Source organism: Vombatus ursinus, unplaced genomic scaffold (genome assembly GCF_900497805.2).
Source record: "Vombatus ursinus unplaced genomic scaffold, bare-nosed wombat genome assembly UNPS02014820.1, whole genome shotgun sequence".
In the NCBI taxonomy this organism is placed as follows: Eukaryota; Metazoa; Chordata; class Mammalia; order Diprotodontia; family Vombatidae; genus Vombatus; species Vombatus ursinus.
This window is the reverse complement of record NW_020954598.1, coordinates 26352546-26377252: the sequence shown is the minus strand read 5'-3', so window position 1 is coordinate 26377252 and position 24707 is coordinate 26352546. Positions and strand designations below refer to the sequence as shown.

General features: G+C 35.7%; 1 protein-coding gene across 6 annotated transcripts in view; it reads right to left on the bottom strand.

Annotated features, from left to right (window-relative positions):
* The window catches only part of NKTR (natural killer cell triggering receptor), a 60927-nt gene that overhangs the window by 23847 nt on the left and 12373 nt on the right, over positions 1-24707 (bottom strand). For 4 of the 6 annotated variants that reach the window (XM_027836927.1, XM_027836928.1, XM_027836923.1 and 1 more), the window contains exons 3-10: positions 20386-20460; positions 18824-18931; positions 17893-17937; positions 15967-16054; positions 5213-5242; positions 4287-4432; positions 2663-2888; positions 1933-2085 (exon numbers count right to left, since the gene is read on the bottom strand). In XM_027836927.1, coding sequence (XP_027692728.1) covers positions 1933-2085; positions 2663-2888; positions 4287-4432; positions 5213-5242; positions 15967-16054; positions 17893-17937; positions 18824-18931; positions 20386-20460 — 871 coding nt within the window. Of the gene's footprint in view, positions 1-1932; positions 2086-2662; positions 2889-4286; positions 4433-5212; positions 5243-15966; positions 16055-17563; positions 17592-17892; positions 17938-18823; positions 18932-20385; positions 20461-24707 lie in introns of those variants that run through there. The other 2 variants (XM_027836925.1, XM_027836926.1) reach the window with 2 other exon arrangements.

Below are 24707 nucleotides of genomic sequence, written 5' to 3'. Positions count from 1 at the left end.
GGTTCTCTATAGACTCCCTAACCCTAAATGCGCACCACCCTGACTACCCCTACCCACCACCCACACCTCCACATACACAGAGAGAGAAGTTAACCCACCACACTCTGGGATTTCCTCTGGGTCAGAGATATCTTAGATTAGAGGGGAGTTGAGCCTTCACTCAACTCAGTCTTCTTGATCTAGGTCACTCCAGATCATGCTTTATCCCACCAGGATCTAGCTAGCATGGCTATCTTGCTGTCTGCCCTTCTGTCAAAAGTCTACCAATCCAGCCCAAACCTCATTTCCCACCCTTTATTCAGGGAACAAGAATGAAATCAGTTATTATCATTACTACAGAAAAAGGCATGATAAGTGACACTGCCCTATGACTCTGCTCACAAACCCTATCCCTGCCTAGCCCAAAAGTCCCTTTTACCGATTCCTGTTTGATGTATGATGTAAGCAACTTAAATGCAGCAGAGGCCTCTCACTTCCAGTACTTGTATCTCCAGTTCTATGCATATGATAAAGTACTTAATAAATCTTTTATGAAGGATAAGGCTGAAAAAAATTGATCAGTGCCACACTGTGGAAGGCTCTGATGCAGGATCAGGGTTTATGCTTTCTTTGATAAAGCAACAGGAAATTACTATAGGTTTCTGAGAAGGGGAACATAATTAAAGTAGTGAAATAAAAAGATTACACAGGTGGCTGTAGGAAGGAGATAAGTGAATATAAAAGAGATAAACAAGAAACAGGAAGACTAATTAAGAGGCTAGTCTAATAGTCTAATAATTCTCTTATAAGAGTCCAGGAGAAAAAAGATGAGGTCCTGAACGATGATGGTTGCCATGGAATCCAAAAGGAAGGGACAGATGCAACAAACATTGCACAGGTAGAAAAGAATGCCTTAAGAAATATCAGTGTCTACTATTGTGCTATAAGAAATGACGAGCAAACGGACTTTGGAAAAACTTGGAAAGACATGCACGGACTGATGCTGAGTGAAGTGAGCAGAACCAGGAGAATGCTGTACACAGCAACACTGAGCGATGACTAACTTTAATAGACTTGGCTCTTCTCAGCAATGCAAAGACCTAAGACATCTCTAAAAGACTCATGATGAAAATGCTGTTCGCATCCAGAGAAAGTGGAGTCTGAAATGCAGATCGAAGCATACAATTTGTTCTTTTTTTTGTTGTTGTTTTGTTTCTTCTTTCTCATGGTTCCTCCCATTGGTTCTAATTCTTCTTTACAACATCACTAATGTGAATATATGTTTAACAGGAATGTATATGCAAAGCCTATATCAGATTGCATGCCATCTTGGGGAGGGACAAGGAGAGGGAAGGAGAGAAAAATTTAAAACTCAAAAGTTTATGGAGGTGATTGTTGATGAATCAAAATAAATAAATAAATAAATAAAACAAAAAAAAGAAATATAAATGTCTAAGTGAAGACAAATAGGCTCCTAAGAGAACTGAATTAGCCAATGCAACATCAATAACAGAATGCTGTAAACATTTTGTTTTTACAACAGAGGAAAACTGTCACTGACTGGCAAGTTGAAAGGAATCTGTGGCACCAATTGCTTTTCAAGTCATGATTCCTATCAATTTTACACTATTAAAATTCTAAGTTATTTGCAATTACTAAATTTGATCCATAAATCAAATATGATTAAAGCTTTTTAGTCATCAATCTTCCTTGCCCCTTCTGAGATGATTCTTTTCGAACAAGTGGTTATGGAACATTCCTAGAGACATAAAATGATTGTGAGGGAGTAAGATACACACCCTACTCTAACTCTCTGTTTGAACTATTAAGAACCTATAGCTTCTTCTTAAAGATTTAAACTCTCACCCTCCAGGGAGGAGTAGAACACACTAAACATGAGCTGAAGGGATCCCCACACCAGAAAAACACAAGATTAAAAACAACTCTACTTACGGCTCAGGTTCCACAGTGACAATTGGCATATCTCTTCTTAATAAGAATCGATTTTCAGGTACTGGAGGGATCTCTTCTGGACGAACTACTGGCTTTTCCCTTTTGGTATTTAAATCCACTCTTTTTTCACTTATATCACTCCTCTCAGAGTGACTTAAATAAAGCAAATGAAACCGTCTCCAATTAAAATGCATAAAATTATATTTCATAAGAAATATAGAAAAAGTCACAGGAAAAGTGTCAAATGTTAAAATGATGGCAAACTTAAAAAAGGTCAACTGTATAATTATATAGGTAACCACAAATCACAAAATTTCAGAAAAACTCTTTCACAAAAGATAACCAAGTCATTTATCCTCCAAGGGCCAAATTTAATATATTTTTCCTTGTCTAAAAAAAAAAATCAAGCCAACCCAGGTAAAAAAAATCACGTACATGGAAATAAAAAGTGCTCGCTCTTGCTCTACACACACATACACACACAAAATGTATTCTCCCCCCAGGGGTTGTGAGACATTTTCTATTGTCAAACCCATGCATCTTGATAGAAAATGTGCCTGTGATGATTTTCCAGATAGTTTAATGACAACAAAAATGCCACAATTTTTCAGTGTGTGAATTGACTCAAACTTTCTGAACTACACTCATCTGTGTAATACTTTCAGATACCTGGCTTTTATGTCCCTGCCCATCACTTTTCTCCACAAGTCTATGTTGCGTTATCACCTACCCTCTCTGGTTTGATGACTGTTTAATCCTCTGTTCTTCTTGCTTATTATTCTCCTCTTTTCGTCTCTTTTTAGAACGTTTTACTTTGAGTCTCCTCTTGTGTTTTCTTCTTCTACTTCTCTCATTTTCAGCTTCACTGTCAGAAGATGATTCTGAAGAGGAGGATGAATTGGAGGAAGAATCTGAGTCTTCTGAATGAGTTGATAACCTCCGTTTTTTCTCCACAGCTTTTAAGAGACATTAACAAAATGTACAGTTATAATGCCTGACTGATGAAAAAATGTGATTGCAAAACTGTATAATTAGAGGGAAACATCTAAAACTAGACACAACAATAAGCAGATCTTACACACCTGAGCAAACTAAAATACAAAGCTATTTACTCCTTTGTCCTGTTTTTCCAATCCTCAAATATAGATTTAGGAATAAAGCAGTATGGATAAGGGCACATTTGTCTATTAGCTGGCTTTTAGATATTTTTAGTTCTTGAATATAAAAAAGGGAATAAAAGGATGAAAACTAGAAGTAGTGAAAGTGGAGGGCTTATCATGCTTTACCCAACCTGCCCCCGTCACCTCCCAAATGCAAGTGTTCATTCAGAGTGCATGCAGTGCCCAAACCAAATCTAAGCCTTTGTATTAAAAGTGAATCCATACATATTCATACATACAATTCACATGTTAAAACATGACCCCCAGTTTGCTTAGGAAAAAGAGGGAAAAAAAAACTATCACTCCAAAGTAGAATTACCACCTTAATGAGACAACACGGTCCAGACAAGGTGCCTGGCATTCACTTGATCAAAGACTAACATTTTCCTACCTTGGTGTTTCCCAAACTTTGGAGCTCGAAATTATGTTCACAGTCCCCTATAATTGTGGCATGAGGGGTGTGTATGTGTATATATACATATATTACATATATGTGGGGAAATAGAGGAAGAGAGAGTGGGAAAGAGAGAGAAAGGAAGGGACTGAGAAATTAGAAAATACAGGCACAAAATATTAGAGGACTGCCATACTGAAAAATTACTGTCCAAATTTTGGTACATAATTTCACATTTAATATTTCAGAGGAAAACTTACGCTAGCAGAAATAACTCCTCACAGAACCCTCACTAATATCAAAACACTAAGGCCCCAAGGACTCTGGAACTTGTTCTTGGCATTATTTAGGTGAAAAGTGCATTTTTTACTTACAGATTTGGGATGACGTTCCTTCATATCAAAAGGACACTAAATTAATTCACCAACCAAGTAAATACAGGTGTTCCAAAAGACTTATTACACTTTTAAGATCTGATGGCTTAAAAGTACACTAAAACTTTTAGAACATCCTGGATATAATCTCATCTTAAAGTCAACTTTGATTCAATTTTTCTGACCACTAAAAAACATGATTCACTAAATTGTTCTGGCTGTTAAGAATTTAAAGCTTAGCAAAACCAAAACAAATGCCCCCCAAAACCCCAGCTTTTTCATTGCAATAGTTCATTGTTCTTTATTCTACCATTACACACACACACACACACACACCCCAAGATAATTGGAAAACATTAATATTTATTTCAGCAACTTATTTTAGGGGACTAGAGAGGGGTTGAAAGATGGCAGAAAATCTCTTACCATCTTTTGCTGATTTTGTAACAAGTACCCCACAGTCAATAACTCGTACATCTGCATATGGTCGGCTTGCTGCATCAGTTTTCAGATTTTCAATTTGTTCAATCACTTCAAAACCAGAAATAACCAATCCAAAGACAACATGTACGCTATAATAATACAAAGTTCAAAAAAGCATTAGCTAGGTAATAATGATAATAACTTTAAAAGTCTTGCAAAAAACATAGATGTAAAATTAAAATGAGAATCTAGTATCTCATTCAACTGGCAAACAGAATCTAAATTTAGAATCTATACTAATCTTCTAAATTAGTATTTTGGAGATATGTTCATAATCAAAGTCAAATGTCATAATAATTGTGAAGGGCTTTGAATTTTGCAAAGCACAACATTCCCTGATGTAACCAATGAAGAGGGCCAATGTGACCAATATGCAGTGGTAGAAAAAGCCCTGAACAAAGAGTCAAGAGACTCAAGTTCAAGTCCCAGCTCTGCAATTTACTAGCAGCTGAGTGACCTTGGTCAAGTCACTTAAAACTCTCTGGGCCACAGTTTTCCCATCTTTACAAATCAATGTACTGGGACAGCTAGACGGCACAGTGGAGAAAGTATCACTCCTGAAGTCAAGAGGAACTGAGTTCAAATCTGACTCCAGACATCTATTGGCTGTGTGATTGTGGGTAAGTCACTTAACCTCAATTGCCTCCCTCCTCCCCCCCATCCCCACCCCACCCCCCGAAACTGCACTGACTACATGACCCTTCCAGTTTGAACATTCTATGAGTCTCTGGAGACCAAAGAAGAAGACCATCAACTCCATGTACAAACTGGGACCAGTTCCATTGCTATTTTAATAAGCTCAGGATTCAAAGGATCTTATTCACCTACTCTAACATTATATATTGCCAATGAAAACGGACAACTCTTACCCATCTAGGTGTGGTGCGGGCTTTGTGGTTCTGTTTAAGTAAACATCAACATGGAGAAGATGGCAAAACCCAGGCATTCAGATGAAGAGTGTGGAATGATTTAAAGCGAATGGTATAGAAAATAAAAGAGGTGAAGGTAAAGAGAAAAGTAAAAAAAAAAAAATCAATTATTCAATTGTCAAAAAAAAAAAACCCCTTAAAATTGTTACAGCATCCATTTTACTGATGAATTCAAAACTTGAAATTTAACATTATACTGGCTTATACAATAAAATTACCAAAGAAATGTTTTTTAGGAAAAAATATATGTATAATACACATCTCATTTAGACTCAAGTCCACAAATACATGTGAAAAACTACTTAAGACAATGAGGATAATTAAAAAGAATAAAGCAGTTTAGCACTTGCCCTACAAAGAGTTAAAAGTACTACCAACATTTCTCCAACAAATTTAAGTAATTTCTTCACTATGTAGACTATTTTTCCATATCAAGTCTGTAGTTTAAAAAAAAAATCATCAGTGAATCCATCCATACTAAGTCAGTTTCAGGGAGATTTTGACAGCACTTTTCAAAGAACTGTTCAGCTCTCTTCTTTGTTTGATACTCATGTTATTGGCAGAAAAGGTGAAATTCTCTGCAGAGTTCAGTATCTTGTGAAAATACTGTGGGGGAAGCTGTCAGGGAGTTAACAAGTCACACCTAGACAGCACATGGCCCATTACAACACACTATTCTGGACCATGGGGGAAAAAATGTAATAGTCCCTGCTTCTGCTGGAGCAACAGTGTTTCAGGCTCATGCTATGCAAATACGTCATTATGATCATGACAATTTAAACATAAACTATTTACCCTGTTGTACACATTATATAAATGATGCTGAAACAAGACTCAGCCAAACAACTGGAGAAAGACACAGAATTACATCTCATGAGCCTTTCAGTTTCTGACAAGAAACAGTTATTTGGGAGAAAGGAATAAATTCCACGCTGCACAAAAGCTGTAATCTTTTTAGCTTATCCCAAGTGAATTTTCTTACTCCCTTTTAGAGAAATTCTAAGGCTCATAAATCAAAGAAAGAAAAACCCATGACTTCAATAGCAGCAACAAAAGTGATTTATTCTAAATGCTGTCTTCTCCACTAGACCACTCCCCCCATTAAAAAAAATAATCACTACGATCATGCTTATAGTCAAATAAATTCAGCCACCCAGAAGATGCTATTTGGTCAAATAAAATTAAAATGATAGCTAAGGAAAAATTCTTAAAACTTAAAAAAAAAAAAAAAAGATCAAGAACCTGTTTTTGCATTCCAAAACCGCAAGTCTTAAATTATGCTTGGAACTCTGGGAACTAGAAACTCAAGCCAATGTGGTTAAAAAATAAATTTAAAATACAGGCAAGCAGAGACGCAGAGAACTAGTAATTCACAATAAAATGCTAAGATCATCAACTAGCATTAAGATACTACTTTGGACAATAAGCACTTTTGAGCATAAAAATGTTTCTATTATTACAAGTCACCAAAATGTACTCAAAATGGGAAAAATAAATTTCTAGGGAAAACTATTGTTATATCATAGATAGATGTTAGAACACTCAAGAGAATCTAAAAACACTACGTGAATGTTAGGGACCACTATGTAAGGGTAAAGGACAATAGATACAGAAACTATTATCACGGGGAACTCTCATGATGATGTGGCTAAGATATAGCTGTCTCCTCCAACTCTCCTACCACAATTTTGATAAACCATCTCCTATTGGACAAATAATTAGAGAGTATTCTAAAATAAGTTAAACTTCTAAGTATCACTCAACCCTAAAACATAACGGCAAATGTAGGTTCACGGGGAAATGCTGAAATACAGCTTTCTGACTCACACCAATACTCTAGCAGTCAAATTCTTATGCCCCAAATTGAATATGGAATGGCTGTGACACAATCACGTTTTAACTCTAATTCAACTGAGACAGAAGGTGAAAGCAAATGAGATACCTGCACCAACTAGTTGTATACTATCTACTTACTTCACAGGATAAACCTTAAAGTGCTAAAGAAATGTGAGCTATTATCATGGTGAGGAAAACATTATTTTGAAAGCAAAAGCAATTATTTCTTTCAAAGAATTTCCTTTAGCTGTCCTTCCAAAGCTTAAACAAAGAAGATAAATTTCAATTGCATTTGCACTTCAGAACATGAAAATGCAAATCTGTATTAAAAGGGGTTAAATTATTCAACAAGAATTAGTGAAATGTATTCAAATTTACATGCACAGTCTAACTAGCAACAGTCAAGAAAACTAACGTGAAACAGATTTTTAATGCCCAGTCAACATTTTCTGCATTTCCTCTTTGGGCTTCAGCACAAAATCTGGACGAATGGCTAAGGAGACAAGCCAAATCGGCTAAAACAAAAAAATCAGGTGATCTGTTCAAAGCTAAAATGGGCAAAGAACTTTTATCCAACGAATTACAATCATGTTTCAAAATCACGGCTTAAAAAATTAACAATTTAAGAAGTCAAAACTGATTAAGGAACTCATCTCTTCTACGTAAACACACACGTATACAGAGAAATAATTATAAAAAGCATTTACCAAAGATCAAAACACCTCCATACACATTATTTCCCATTTCTCAAGTTCATCAGACATGGCTTACTGGTTTAACGTAAAAGATATTTCTGCACTAAAGCGATTTAATAAACTCAGTACAGTCATATCTTTTTCATTCATAGGAGCTTAGTGGAAACAAGCCACTGAAATTCAACTTTTCTTTTTACCAGATTAACCAGCTAGTGATTGTCTGAAATGTACTGTGACCAAAGTTCATTTTCTGATCAAGAGGATTTTTTTTTATTACTATTAAAAGGACTCAACATACTAACACAGGATTCAATGCACATAACAATATGATCAAAAAGATAAAGGCAAAGACAGAGAAAGAAAGGAGAGAGCCTTAGAGTAATGAGACATTACCTTTGGAGCGCACGGTGTAACACTGTTTCTGTAAATTTTACACAAAAATGGCAAGAAATAAATTGTAATACATTTTAAGACAAGACTGAATCTATGTTTTAATATCAATACAAATTTGAAATTAATTATTTTCAAGTTTATGCAAAGCAAGAAAGCTTTTAAAATGGAGGGCTCTAAATTTTCTTTCATACACAAGCTATCTGTAAAAGCTATATTAAATTTTTCTGAAGCACTAATTGCAGTGGGAGTATGCTCAGAGTGTTAATACTGCAAAGATAACAGTATCAACAAACCCTATTTATGAAACTCTGTAAACACTTCTTTTCCCAAATCCCAGAAATTGGCTGAGACAATTGGTATCTTTCTTTAAAATAAGGGTACGATATTGTCAATACAAAGCTAAAAAAATTAATAAAATCCAAAAGTCAGAGAGCAGTTTACTACCATGCTAGTAGTCTAAAGCCAAAATTTCAATGGAAAATTTGGGTTAGATTGTTCAAAGGAAAATTCAGATTGAAAAGGAATTTTTGCTAATGCACTTCATCTGGTGAATGAGCAGTGTTCAATGCTTATAAAGCTCAGCAATTTTGAAGTCCCACATCACACTGGCCCATGACCAGGAATCAACGAAAGAATGAATGTCACCACAAACAGGCAGGACTGTGCAGTTGTTTAATCCTGGAAACAAACCAATCAAAGCCCATCTGGAGCTCAAAGCCATCCTCTCCACTGGATTAAAAGAGTGAAGACAGATGAGAGACATTCCAGAGTAGGGGGAACTCTTGCCACCTCAATTTAATTTTCTTGTTCTATCTATTTCTGGCTCCTATCAGTATGAAAGTTAAGTGGTCCAATAAAGGTGGAAATAATTTTCAAACCCCTTGGAAACTATATAACATAAAGCACTTCTTTTGGCCAGTGGAGAAACAAGCTACACTTACGCACCAGCCAGCTGACCAATTTAATAGTACTGAAAAGCTAAACAGAGCTATTTCTGCATGTTCTTGTGAACAAACAAGCTGTCTTATTTTGAAAAAATGACTTCAAAAATTATAACAGTGGAAAAACTCTGGCAGGGGACTTGGCACACATTGATCTTGAACCATTTAATAAACTGTTTCGAATTTACTTACAAAGGCATTTATACATAAATTAGTTCCTGCCAACAAAGCACATTAGAACTCTCAAAATAAATGGACATGTTTTTATACGGAAACTGCAAAAGTCTGCTAAACAATGAAAAATCTATACTTGCCAAGAATTCAAGATTTTGTGATTCTAGGTTTCTCAAAAGATAATACAGTAACACAATTAAGGAAATAATTTAAAAGCCAGTCTAAACTTACCTTTAAAAGTGCTAGATTCTCCATTATTCTATATCCCCTAAAGTTACCATAAACTAATTCCAGAGATCCCAAAGTTTTAAAACAATAATGCTTATGGCAAAAGGTCACTTACAGACACTCTAAGAATCATCTAATATTACCGGGTACAAAAAATGGTTGTTGGGTTTTTGTTGTTGTTTTTTGAATTTTTTTGCCCCAAATATATAAGAGCCTTCTCTAACTTGCTTCGAGTTTTAAAATAATGCACACCAAATTCCAACATTAGGACCAAAGTTCTTCCAATAAGCCAATGAAAAAAAAAACACTTGCTAAGATGAGGCCACAGAAACATTAAGCAACATTAAGTCTGTGGTCAACTGGGATTATAACTAAACAGGCAAATGGGTCATAACTTTTGTTTATGGACATAAACGCCAACTTTAAGAAGTGACATTAAAAGGTATTATAAGGAATAAACACTAGAATTTTATGCTCTATTTAAAAACTTTAGTCTTCTCTTTACACAAATTCAGAAATTGCAGGAAACAGTACTTTTATTCAGTTCTCAAGTGTTTTGATATTAGAAGTATCACTAGAGACTGGTAAAGAGCTACAACAAAACAGAGGTGCCGCATACTCTCTATTTGCTCACCTAAACCCACAAACTACCTAACAATACTCAGCCAGGGAAAATGAGCAAGCAAAACTCAATTTTAAAATTATCTAGAACGTGTTCTTGAACCTTTATTTTAGTGGTTTTAAATTATTTTTCACAATCATGTTACTTATGAATTTTTTTAAAAAGACAAACGTCAAATTTTTTTCTTAAGATTAAAATAAAATATCTTACATTAATGTCCTATAATAAACTTTAAAAAAAAAATCTTAAATACCTGAGTAAAAAAGTTCCTATAGTTAAGGTTAAAAAAAAAAAAAGCTGCAACATACTAAGGTCTCAGGAAGAAATTTGCAATACAAGTAAGTACTACTCTAACAACTTTTATGAGGTATTTGAGGAAGCAATTACTAATAATCTTCATTTATATAACGTCCAAAGTCCCTCTGCAATACTGCAAATTACAGGTATTATAAGAGCCTATGTAAATCACAAACACTGAATTTTTAAATTTAACAAATGTTAAAAACTGCCCTGCACACTTGGGGGGAGAGAGAGAGAGAGAGAGAGAGAGAGAGAGAGAGAGAGAGAGAGAGAGGGAGAGAGAGAGGGAGAGAGAGAGAGAGAGAGAGAGAAAGAACTTCTCCTGGTTTTTGCCCTAGACTGCACAGACTCCCATGAGATGAAAAACTTAGAAAACATACTGAATCAATTAACTTGTACAAAGTTATTCACATAATACCATTATCTTTCTTTTAAGAGCCCATCATAAAGACCTTGTTCTCTGAGCTATTGATGAACAGACCATTTTGTAAAAAGATAATGAAAATCTGGGAGCTAAAATGAAGGGTCCTGAAAAAGTATGAATACTAATAACTAAAGACATGATTACATAAGTAGTTTTCCCCTTAGCATCCCTTTTATTTTCCTGCAGTCCCATAAAGTCCTCGTATTTAATTAAAATAAATCCACTGGCTCGGTGAATGGACAATAAAAGTCTAGTTTTTTGCATATGGAACATTTGGACTCTTGCCTATCATTATTTTCCAGTGTAAATTTCCCATAAATGACTTGTTTTTTCTCCAGTTATTTTTAGTTCCTTAAATGTCTTCCTCTATAAAATGAAGGGATCTGACTAGATTACCTCCAAGGTCAATTCTAGCACAAACATTCTAAGATTCTATGATTCCTATATTGTGGTATCATTTGGATCTTTCCCTCAAAAATGGGCAAACTGAAGAGAGTCAACATACCCAACTTAACAATCCCAAGTCAGTGAACTCCAGCACATGCCTTGAAATCTAGCAATTTTCCAAGTTTTCATTTAGGATTCTGAGCATTAATATTAATACATTAGTAATACTATTTATATTAAGTCTCTTTATAATGCTTTGTTAAGAATTCATATTTCCTCAGGGAATAGTATTTTATTAGTTCCTTGCTGGAGTTTTCTCAGCAACAAAATTTTCACAAACTAACAGGACTAAATAACTACAGTTATTTTAAGGAACCCAATTTCAGGGGGAGTAATCTTCCATGAATTTCTAACTAATATTTAGCATGTATTGGGAAAATAGGGAAGAAAATAACAAAAGCAAACAAAACCTAAGAATCTACCTGGAAATCTTCAGCTTCCACTCAAAGAACATCTTACATAGTGACAGGCATCTGTCTATAATGCCATATTCATACTTTCCACACTTTCAAACTCCCTGAGGGGGACCCCAATGTAAAATGGGCTAACACACATAAGACAGTGCTTTGCAAGAGCATCTTAAGATCCTACTGGAAACCTTACAAAACAGATCATAGAATCTCAGGGTTGGCCCTCTGAGGTTACAGTCATCTAAGTCCAACCTGTAAGCAACCAAGAATCACCTCCTTCTCCCTTTTAACACAGCTAACAAGAGCTGTTCAAGTCTTTTTAAAGACCTCTTTCTACTAAGGGGAACCTACAACTCCTAGGGTCCCAATTCATTTTTTGGCTGTTAGTTTTTCCTCATGCCCAACTGGAATTTGCCCCTCTGAAACATCTACCCACAGCTTCTAATTTTGTCTCTGGAGTTAAGCAAAGCAAAGTTAATCACTCTTTCTCATGACAGGTCTTCAAACCTTTGAACACAGTTATCCACGTCTCCTGAGGTCCCCAGGGCCTTCCACAAATCCTAACATGAGCATGATCTCAAAGCCCTGATCCATCCTGGTGGTCTTCTCCTGGACACTTTCTATTTTATCACCTCAACATCCTAAGATGTAGTACCCAAACTGAACATACATATACAACACCCCAAATGTGGTTTGACCAAGGCAGAACCCAGTGAGACTGTTACACCTCCCCAGCCTTGGCACTATGGCTCTCAAACTGTGGCCTAAGATTACATGACCTTTTCTGCCTGGCATTATCACATTGCTGACCAATACCGAGTCTAAAGGACACTTTCCTATCCAAGCTGCACTCCTGACTCTCCCAGACTTTCTCTACAACACCCCAGAAACCTCTTCACTCTGCAAACTCACTGTAGCCTTGGATTCCACATACTTTAAATACCCTCCACCCCTGGAGCTTCTCCCTCTGACTGGCTAGTCTCTCCCAGAATACCCATTTTTAAGGAGGACACTCAGGTCAACCATGTCTTCATTCCTAACTCTTCTGGACTTTTGCTGTCATGCCTCTCTGATAGGTACCTGCATATCTACTCCACCCCACACTATCAAGCTTCCTTATATGTTGTCTTCCCCCAGAATGTCTTTGAGCCCAGGGACTTTCCACTTGTATTTACTTTACCAGTGTCTGGTAGATAGTAAACATCTAAATAAATGCCTGTTGCCTTGTTGACACTAAAACACCTAAATCATTTTTCAGAAGAAGTTCTGGTTAGCCAAGATTCCTCATTCTAAACCTGTTTGTCAGACTTTTCTTTTGTCCCAATTCAATTTCATCTTACTAGATTTCGTTGGAAAGTAGTTAGCATCTTTTTTTCCTCTCAACTTCTACAATCTCTGGAAAAAAAAAAAGTTATCACTAAGAAAGAATAAGGTAGAGTAGGATGAAGTGAAGGTGTTTAAGGAAGTCCATGAAACAATAACATGCCACATGGGAGTACCAGAGTGGTTCTAAAAGGTCTCTGGAAATCTCCATTACTCCAAGTTTATTAACTACACCATGTCTATGATTCCTAAAAATAGTACATTATTCTTTTTTAAAAACTGACAACTCCCAACTTTTCAATGGATTTGGGGTTCAACAGACTAACCGCAGATTAGAAATGTTCAATTTACACTCCCCCTTTATGGTACTATTCTCCATTTCTATCTACCCATTCAGATTTTTTTACTAGTAGAACATTTTTCAGAGTTAAGGGAAAATATTTTACTTTAGGAATTGTGAACATTGCTTTTATTGTATCTTTGCAACCAAAGAGACTGGTTTCAGTTTATACGAAAGTAGCAGACAGATAAACCAGTTAAGGATATGGTGGGGAAAATTGCTATGTGATTTGGCTCAATGACTTTTATGACTCCCTTTACTCTAGGTATCTTTTCAGAACAAAAATAATAAACCCCAAATAGAGTAGTTACTTTTTTATCTCAATCTTTTAAACTTTTTATTTAGACAATTTTAGTGCCACCTGTGGTTAACTATTCAATATATAACCATACATACATACACACTTTAGTGTCCACAAACACATACCTTGAATTTATCTACCAAGTATGTGAATATAGACATCTCTCTCCATACGTGTGTGTACACACACACACACACACACACACACACACGCGCGCACACACACACACACACACACACACACACACACACACTCTATATCTCTCTCTCAGGCTGTATTTGAACTTTAAAATTTCTTCTTAATCCTAATTTGTTGAGAGATGAGGCTTATAACCTTATGGATGTTGGATGTGAATATGTCCTTCTGAATTTGTAGATTTATACACATAAATAGCTGACTTTTGTTTGTGGTTCATACCCAACAACATTCCAAAGGAACTTAAGATAGATGAAAAAATAAAACAGTCTTCATTTCAGACAGTTATTTTTCTACCTAACCATTCTTCAAAGGACATAAACATCAGGTATATTATAATTTTAAAAGTATGACTTTTTAAAAGGGGTAATCTCTTACTAGATTGTTTTATGTTGGAATTAATAAATTCAAAAAATTTGAGTTTTTAAAAACAACCTAAATATGAAGCTAAGTGACTGCCATTTTTAAATCAAAGTTTAAAATTTACTAATATGTGAAAAAAGGAAACCTAAAAGAAACTTTAGAGCCCTCAGATGGTAGCTTCTTGACTGATAAATCATTAGTTTTTCATGTTCAGAGTTCAGATAAGATTAAAAATGGAAATCTTGACCTCAATCAAAAGTAAAGTTATTACATTAAAATGATTCCAAACAACCAGACTAGTTTTTCATCTAAATTTGTTTTGATTAACTTACTTTGGGCTTCAAGAAGAGTCAAAAGAAACCATTTGATGTATTCCCAAAATATATAATGCACAAGTCAATGTTTTTAGTGTACCTTTCTAAACTAATTTCCAAACTACTAGCACAAAGCTGAAATGACTTCCATTTTGTGTTTTATTTGCTTTCCATTTTTTACAACATTACTTAGGCATAGACCTAAAAATGTCTCTTATCTGAACTTTTTTTTTAAGATCATGTGGGAAATCTTTTTTTCAGGCAAAAGTAAAATGTAAGATTTTTAATGAACAATTTAATCCTTTATGACAGGGAAGCGCGATTCATTCTCATCCACTCAAAAAAGATGGCAAAGAAAACTTTTTAGACTAAGTCATTGGGAATACACTTTTCCAGTCCATGTATGCCCCAACAGTGAAGTTTACTGCCAATAAAACGCACCAAACCTTATGTTATGCAATTCTCTTTTACATTCACTCTAAATAACAATGACCAAAATAAGTTTGGATACTTTTTTTGAACAAAAATAAAATAGAAAATGTTGTAGACAACCAAACAACTAAAATGAAGGCTACAGAATCCAGCAGGAACTTCAATTAAGAAAGAGATGAGTTAGTTCTTTTTTGTGTGTAAAAGCTTTTATTAGGTTTGGTTTTTGGTCTAAAGATTTGAAGTTTCCTGAATACTATAATGTGAGTGTATAGTTATAGACTGGGGCAATCATTAAAAAGGAAACAGCAGCTGTACTGGACCAATTCAAATAATTAAGCAAATGTAACACATTTGAGTATGAATACTTTTGAAGTGCTTTTTAAGCAATCAGTTATATTTATTCAAGAAACAGAAAATAATGGCACCTCTGAGACTGACTCAAAGAGCTTCAATAAAAAAAAACAAAAATCACATTTCAAAACAAAAATACACAACAATTTTCTCAAACTTACTGCATGCTTTGCCTCGTGGCACATTTGGTCCTCTTCCATGAGCAATTTCAAAACACTGGGCAATAAATAAACTGGTATGTGTTTATGTGTATTTTAATTTGGTGGCTGTAAACTGAGCCCCGCAATTTACTTAGACATTAGAGTACCTAAAAGTCAAAGCCAATTTCTTTTGTAAAATGACTTAAAATGCTTTGAAGAAATAACAAGCTTCAAGTTACATCTCTATAAGCTCCATTCTTCAAATCCAGGACAAATGCTGAATGCTGAGACCATTCCAGCTAGATATTACAATTACTGTAACGTTCAAAATGGGTAGGCAGGTAAATGATTTCATAAAAACTAAACTGATAAAATTCTAACAAAATTGGTTTAGCAATACCATCTTTCTCATGAACAGCGCTTCTCTGTTTTAGAAAAGCTCAACTCTGAAATATGCCTACTCACATGAAAAACTGGGAACCATTGGTATGTTTCCCTCGATTTGCCATTGACAAAAGGAACGCTCTGTCATGTTTGAGAACAAAGTTTTCATCTGTTTGAAGAAAGAACAGGTTAGTCAGTCTCTAGTTATAAGTCAACTTCAAAATGTAATTTTTATAGTAATATATGGAAAGTTAAGGATGAAATTCTTCTTCTGGTCAGTATAGATACTCGACTGAATACTTTAAAAAAGAAAATTAGGTCTAATGAAATAGCAAAAGTTCAAACAACAAACGATAGGCCCCCAAAATTTACTTATTAAAGCCATGAGGGGAAAAAAACCCTATGTTTTTTAACATTTCAAAGAAACAGCCTTAGAAGTCTTTTTTTTTTTTTAAACAGAAACTGCTCACAAGATATACCTATCAACTATTATGGAAAGTCAATAAATAAAAGCTATGAAGCTATTCTATTGCAAAGTTCTATTTTCCCCAACAATTCCAAATACCCTTGGCTTAATATACTTAAGGAGTAGAAAAATAGTTGAAATAGTTGCAGTTGAAAAATATACATATTTGCACATTTATTTATTGAACTCCTAAATATGAATTGCATTACATAAATGAATTCAAATTAATATCATGAAAGATAAAATAAATTAAGTGTCAGGGACACATCTAAATTATGAATAAAGATAAGGGTTCTCTCTACTTAATAAGACTACAAAAGCTGTCAACAAAACCAGGGTAACAAAAGTGAAAAGATAGATTTAAAATGAAAATAAGATTAACTTTAAAAGACACAAGCATTTGCCATGGAAAGCAATGAAATGAAATCTAAGGCTACTTTAAGAGTCTATGGCATTACAACTTCAGACTGTCACAGCCAAACAGAACCATATTAATAAATCAGCTACGGCAATCTTAAAGTGCACTGAGAAAGAATCTGGCAAGAAGCACTTATACAGATGTTCTAACAAAAGACAACTATTCTGCACTTTTCTTCATGCCTCCTTAAAACATTCATATAATCATCCTTCTTCAAAACAAACACCTGGTCATAAAAATTCATTCAACAGAAACATAGAGTACTTTAAAAATAATTACCTTATGAACAGGCTTCTGAAAAGAGTAATAATCCAATTTTTCAAAAGAAATATACAAGGCTATTATAACACTGTAGCTCTCAGTTTTGAGACCTGAAACTAGACCCCCACTATTAATCCTTGCAAATCTCTTTTCTGGGGCATTTTTGGAAAGAGGCAAAATGTAAAGTCACTTTTTAGAAGTTTTATGCTAACACTATATAGATAGAATCACATCTTTTTAGTAACACAAAATAAAACATACAAACCTTTGGAAAGGAAGGGAATACCACATTTTAAAACAAATTTGCTGCTTATATTGAAAAGAATCTCTAGATTTTTTTTTTCTGACAAGTAATTGACAACCGTGAAAAGAAATCCAAACAAATGTAGGTATGAAATCATATACAGAATTCTCCACACCTTCAAGCAATCTAGAAATCCAGCCATCAACTGCCCCAGGCTGTCCATAAATTTATTAGGAAGGGTGCAAAGGAACAGAGTTTGAATTTGTGTTACTGAGCTTCGTTCTCTTACCTTTTCATTTTGCAAAAGACCACATTCTCTATAAACAAAAGAATATGTTGACAGTTTTAGGCAGGAAGATAGGAGTTTTCATGAATAAAGTTGCCTAACCTCCATGCTGAAAGTCATGTTTAACCAATAAAGTTAGCCTTAATTAATCTTGTCAATTAAAAGTTAAATATTACAGTAAGTTTACCCCAAAATTCATGCAGATAAAAGTATTTTCATGCAAAGTTAGTTTCATGCAAAAGATGAACTATTAAACTTTTCATTAAAAGTCTAGGATTCAAATTTTCTTTATCCCAGAATTGAAACAAAAACCATAAAATATTAGGCCTTACCTTTAAAATAGCCACCATAAATTGATTCTCCTCCTTTTCCATTACCTGTAAAATATGGATTATATTAAACAATCTTGAAAATTATAAATGCTAAATTTAATATACGCAATTATTTTCAAGGACTTAGTCTTATAGTTCCTACATTGCTGGAAGGCACTTCCAAAAACTTCTATAACATTATGAAAACCACACTGCTCCAAAATCTTTTAAAAACTCAGGACTTAACTCCACGAGGCAAGACTCTTCTATTTAACCCTAACGTCCAAATAGATGCTAAATCCTGCCACAACAAATATTATTTCAACAAAAGCTCAGTTATTTCAAGAAGTAGTCAATGCATCAAAATATCAGAAAGCGTAAGAGTTAAAAAAAAAATTGGAGTCAGAAGACTTGAATCTGAATCCAAACTCTGCTACTCACTACCTGTGTGGCCCTGAGCAAGTCACTTGCCCTCTCTGGGCTGTAGTGTATTTATTTGTAAAACGAGGGACTTGAACTAAACAATGATTCCCATTTAGTGGTTCACAAACCCCTCAGAGCTTCATGACACTGGTTCAAGGAGTCTGCGCTACAAATTCTTTTACAGCACCTTAAGAAGTATATAATTGCTTACAAATATTAAGAATGGTATAATAAATTAAAAGGTTTGTGGAACAACAAAAGTTGGGAACCACAAGTTTGGCGTCCCTCCCAACTCTTAAGTCTATAGTACTTTGAAGTAATTTTATTACTAAAATTCAATTTCATGAAAAAAAAGGGAGGGGAGAATATTTTAATATTTTAGGATGTAAAAATCAGAAAAGGCATTCAACAAGCATTGAGTCACTATACATCGAGCACTAGTCTAAGTTGTAACTTAGGCAAATAAATGATGAAATACTCTAAAATCTAAAGAGATGGAGTGTGTTATAAGCATAATGTTCAGTTTTACCTTCACTGAAGTCCCCACCCTGAATCATAAAGTTTTTAACCACACGATGGAATGTAGAACCTTTGTAACATAACTTCTTTCCAGTTGTTTTCCCAAGACCTTTCTCACCTGAAAAAAAAGGTTACTGCCTCAAATATATACATACACAAACACACGTGTGTACATATAACGTGTGTATATACAAATACATAATTTTAAAGAATCAATAATTTTTTGAGGAGGACTTTCTACGTTCCCAAAACTAGACTGAGCACAACTGGCAGGGGCGGGGAATCCAAGCAAAAGCCTGGCCCCAGCTCTCAATTAGCTAACATTCTTTTTTAGAGTGATAAAGAGAGGTATGAAGGAAAAAAACTAAAGAATACATCTGAAATCTCAACTTGTATGAAAAGGACTATAAGAAATATAGGCATTCAAAGAAAGAAACTCTAGATGTGAATTAAAATAGAGAAGTAAGATATGAGCTGGTTCTTATAGGCAGAGTCCTAGGCTTCGGGTGAGAACACGAATTTGATTTCTAGTTATGCCACTACCTAGCTTGAGTAACTAGAGGCAAGTCATCTTAACATCTCTAAACCTCAGTTTCCTTATCTGTAAGGCATGATATTTTTGCTTTCCCTCCCTCATATGGTGGTTGTGAGCAAAGTACTTTATAAATTTTAAAGGGCTAGAGAAATAAGAGTTATTATTATCACTGAGGAGGAAGGCAGGTTATACCATGCACAAAGATGGCAACGGGGACGCCTGTACAATCTGTTCAGGGGATAGTGAGTGGGTGTTTCTGGCTGAAACAGAGGAATCCGGTTAGAGAACAATGGGAAATAAAGTGGGGGGACAAATCAAGGAGGGCACTGACAGCTATGCAGGAGTTTATATTTAAGGTGGTAAGCTATTGCTTACTTACATTATTTACACTGTCCCAAACAGGACAATGATATAATAGAAAAAATTCTATTTTAGGAAGATTAATTCAGCAGTAGTATGCAGGACAGATTGGAAGGAGGAAATCAGAGAAAGAAAAACCAACCTGAATTCCATTACAATAATATAGGAAGGATGTGATTGGGACTTGCACTAGAAACATAATTGATTCAAGATTTTTACACGGATAAATTAATACTATTAATTTGTGGTTTATACAAAAATAAGTCAATAGAAGTATTTGTTAGTATTTTTGTATACATAATACATATTTTATATATCTCCCCACAATAATAAAGGGCAATAATAGTCTTCATTAACAATCCTAGATTTGTAAAGTTGAATTTAGTCACAGAGTAGAACTGAATTTTTAAAATAAACTACAATAAATAAACTCTATTTTCTGAATCATACTTTAAAAGCTGCATTAGAAGATTTTACCACATAAGAGGGTAGCAGTCTTACAACTCTTTTTGTTATTTCCAAAGTAATGGTTCCCTGGTATTATCACAAGAATCAAATATGGTGACTTACAAAATCCATTTCACTCTACTTTTTCTGGAAAATATCCATTTTGTCAATCAAGAGACAGTTGTAATCAAAGTAAGTTTTCCCTAGAAAATACTTAATACTTTACTTACCTGAGCATAAGCAAAGGAAATTTTTGCATGTCTTTGGACATATGTCTGAGAAGAGCTGAAACATAATACGACCAACTAAAAGAAAACACATGGAAAAATAAGCTGTTATCAAAAAAATTCAAAATACTTTTAACATATCCAATGACACCTGTTACCAGAGAAAGCAAGGTTCAAACAGATAACTAAAATCCACAAATAACTCAAAAATCTCATTTTAACCATTTGTTTTAACTTCTCCACAAACATGGCTAAGCATTAAAAACAAAACAAAAAAAGGAATAATATAACTGGAACTCGACCACTTCTGCTATGACAAAATATCAAAAATGAGGACTTTGTGAAAAAAGTGAGCTAGATTTAATCTTCTACCTCCTCAATTTCTTACCTTTCTAGAATTGGGCCTAGAAGCAGATGTTATAATCCCTGGCCTGCCTGAAGGTACCCCATCACAAGTCCTACCCCAGCACACTCTCACACTGGAGGGGTAATCAGATATAAGATACACAAAAGGGCAGGCCAGCAGGAAGAAGCAAAAAAGTCAGGAGAAGCTTAGGTAATCTAAATACTATAGAATACCACTCCCTGAGCCAACTCTCTGCATGGATGCCATGTGTATTTGTAGGTGCGTAAGCCCCATGTTCAGGGAGAATGTTTTGTAGCTACTGATCTTACTATACCAGCATAATAAAGGCCTTTGCTAAGAGTTAATTGTGTCTAATGGCTTATTGTTAATGAGCACATCAGTTGGTGTGTGTGATCTATAGTATTAGTAGAGAGGCAGCTAGTGATGAAATGGATAAAGCACTTGGCCTGGAGTCAGAAAGAACTGAGTTCAAATTTAACCTCAAAATACTAGCCATGTAACACTAGGCAAGTAAGTCACTTCTGTTTGCCTCAGTTTTCTCACCTGTAAAATGGGGATAATAACAATTATATGTCCTTCACAGTGTTATTGTGAGGATCAAATGAGATATTTGTAAAGCACTTTGTAAAATCTAAAAGTGCTATATAAATATTAGCTTTTATTAGCACAGACTCACAAGGTTACCCCTGGAACCTGAAGTAGCTGCCACCATATAGAGGACCCAAGGCACAAATGCCCACAGAGAGTGTTACATGGTGTTTCAGGAATTAAATGCATTAAACACATGAAATCTTCTTCCCTGGACTCCATACAGTACAAAATAATCAATCAACCAGTATTTCTTAGCATCTACTATGAACCAACTACTATGCTAGGTCCTGGGAATATAAAGACCACAATGAAACACTCCCTTGTCCTCAAGAGGCTTATACTCTAGCACAGGGACAAAAATCCTACGGACACCTATAAGTAGATACAAAATATATGCAAAGTAAATAAAAGTAATTGGAGGGGAGGGGCAGCTAACAGTTGGAGGAAATCAAGAAAAGTCTCATTTAAAGGTGGTGCTTGAGCAGAACTCTGAAGGAAGTTAGAGATGATAAGAGAGGGGGCAGGTCAGGGCAGCAAAGGTACATTAAGCGTTTACTGCGTGTCAGGCACAGTGCTAAGCACTTTACAAATATCTCATCTAATCTTTACAACTACACTAGGAGGTAGGTGCTATTATGGTCCCCATTTTATAGTTGAAGAGATTTACCCAAAGTCACACAGGTAGTAAATGTCTAAGGCCAGATTTGAATTCAGGTCTTCCTGACACCAGGCCTATCCACTCTATCCCTGAGACACTAAGCTGCCTAAAGAGAAAGAAGGACATTCAAGGTGGGGGGGGGGCTCGGGGGTGGTTGGAAGACAGCCTTTGCAAAGGCACAAAGATGAGATGGAATACTGTGTGTGAGGAAGAACAAGAAAGCATCCAGTTTGGCTGGAATGTGGAGTGTATGAAGAGAAAAGGCATGTGTAATGTGCCTGGAAAGCTAGGTTCCAACCAAAATGTGAAAGGCCTGAAGTGCTAAAAAGAAGAGTTCACCTTTTATACTAAAGGGAACAGGGAGCAATGGAGCAGCACAGTCAGACCTGCGCTTTAAGAGCATCACTTTGTTAGTTGTGTTGAGGTTGGATTAGAGAAGAAAGAGGCCAGAAGTCACTTAGGAGGCTACTGAGGGAGAGAAGAGTCAAGAATGACACGAAGGTTGTGAACTTAGATAGCACATGGATGCCAAAGTGCCCTCAACTGAAACGGTAGAGTCTGGAAGAGGACTGGGGTGGGGTGCAGTGAGGTGAAAGAGATAAAGAGGTGTTGTTCTGGTCATGCTGAGTTTGAGACACCTATAGAGCCTGGAATCAGGAAGACCTGTGTTCATATCCAGCCCCTGAAAAGTACAAGCTGTGTGACCCTGGCAAGTCACTTAGACTCTGTTTGCCTTAATCCAATGGACAAGGAAATGGCAAACCAATTTTATATTTTTGCTAAGAAAACCCCATGGATGATATTGGTGCATGAGGTCAACAATGAGTCAGATACAACTGAATCCACAACAACAACACAGCTAGTAATCATCTGAGACAGGCTTCAAACTCAGGTCTTCTTAACTCTAAGAACAAGGTAAAATCCAATTTACACACACAAAGACTTCACAGGGAAACGGCACCAAAACTGAGTAACAGGATATCTAGCTGGAAATGTCCAACAGGCAGTTTGTTGATGTGGGACTAGAGTTCAGAAGAGAGATCAGGGCTAGATAGAGAGATCTGAAACTTATCTGTATAAAAATAATAACCCATGGGTATTAATGAGACCACCAAGAAAGTAAACAGGTAATAACAATTAACAATCATGTAGCACTTACTATGTTCCAGGCACTGTGCTAAGCACTTTACAACTGTTATCTCATTTGAACCTCAGAAGTCTGGGAGGTAGGTATTATCATCCCCATTTTAAAGATACAGAAACTGAGCAAATTGAGGTTAAGTGACTTGCCCAGGATCACATAGCTAGCAAGTATCTGAGGCCACATCTGAACATAGATCTTCCTGATTCTGGGCTCATCCTCTGAGCCACCTAGCTGTCAATATATTGTTTTTGGCAATTTGCCCAATATGACCAAATAAATGCTAGTTCAGAGTGAAGCATATTGTGACCCCCTGTATTCACGGCCAAATACTTGTATACAGGATAAAACTCAGTCATGAAATCTCACGAACTGGAAAGGACCTCAAAGGACATCTAGTTAACCCACACCTGATTATATCATATAGGATCATAACATGGCATAATCTCAATGATTTCCACCACCCTTGTTTGTTTCAGTTCTGTCAAACGCTTTGTAACCACATTTTGGGATTTTCTTGCCAAAGAAGACTGGAGAGATTTGCCATTTCTTTCTCCAGCACATTTTACAGATGAGGCAAACAAGGCTAAGTGACTTGCTCGAGGTCACAGAGCTAGTAAATGTCAGACGCCAGATTTGAACTTCGGTCTCCTGACTACAAGCCTGCACACTATCCGCTGCACCCAACTGCCTACCCTGGCCATTTTCAGGATTTTCTTTGATGTATATGAAGATAGTTTTCTGTAAAACCTAAAACATCTGAAGTTTCTGCTCCTGAAAATTTCAAACTATCTTATCATTTTACTGTCCTTAACAAATTATTTATTAGAAATCAAAGGGAGCCCTCTAGTGGTACTGAGGCTGAAAAAAAAAAAGTTTATCAGTGATAAATCTTTGCAAAGGTCAATTTTTGCTTTTTGCTTGCCATTATTTATGCTTACTTTAAAGACATACCAGGCCCACAAGAACCCTGACAATTCTTAAAACTACCTATCCTGTCCCAATTTTTTTCTGCTGACCTCCAACATCACATCTCCAACTGCCTTTCAGACATCTTAAATTGGGTGTCCAGTAGACATCTGAAACTCAGTTATGTCCTAAACAGAAGTCCCTTCCTGATTACTATAGAGGGCAACACCACCCTCCCAGTCCCTGAAGTTCTTAACCTAGGAGTCCTGATTTCTCACTATCTCTCATTCCTCACCCCACTTCCCCAATATTCAAGCTGCTGCCAAAGTCAGTCAATTTTACTTTTACAACAGCCCTTCTTTCCTCTGACATTGCCACCACTTTGGTACAGGCCTTTATCACCTTATGCCTAGATTACTGCAACAGCCTGCTGGTGGGTTGGCCTGCCTCAAAGTCTCTCCCCACTCCAATCTATCCTCCAGTCAGACACCAGAAAGCAATTGTCCAATTATGTCACTGCCCTTTCAATAAAATCCAGTGGCTCCCTTTTGCCTCCAGGATCAAATACAAAAAGCTCAGTATGGCATTCAAAAATCTTCTTTATGGGCAGCTAAGCTAGATGGTGCAGTGGATAGAGCACCGGCCCTGGATTCAGGAGG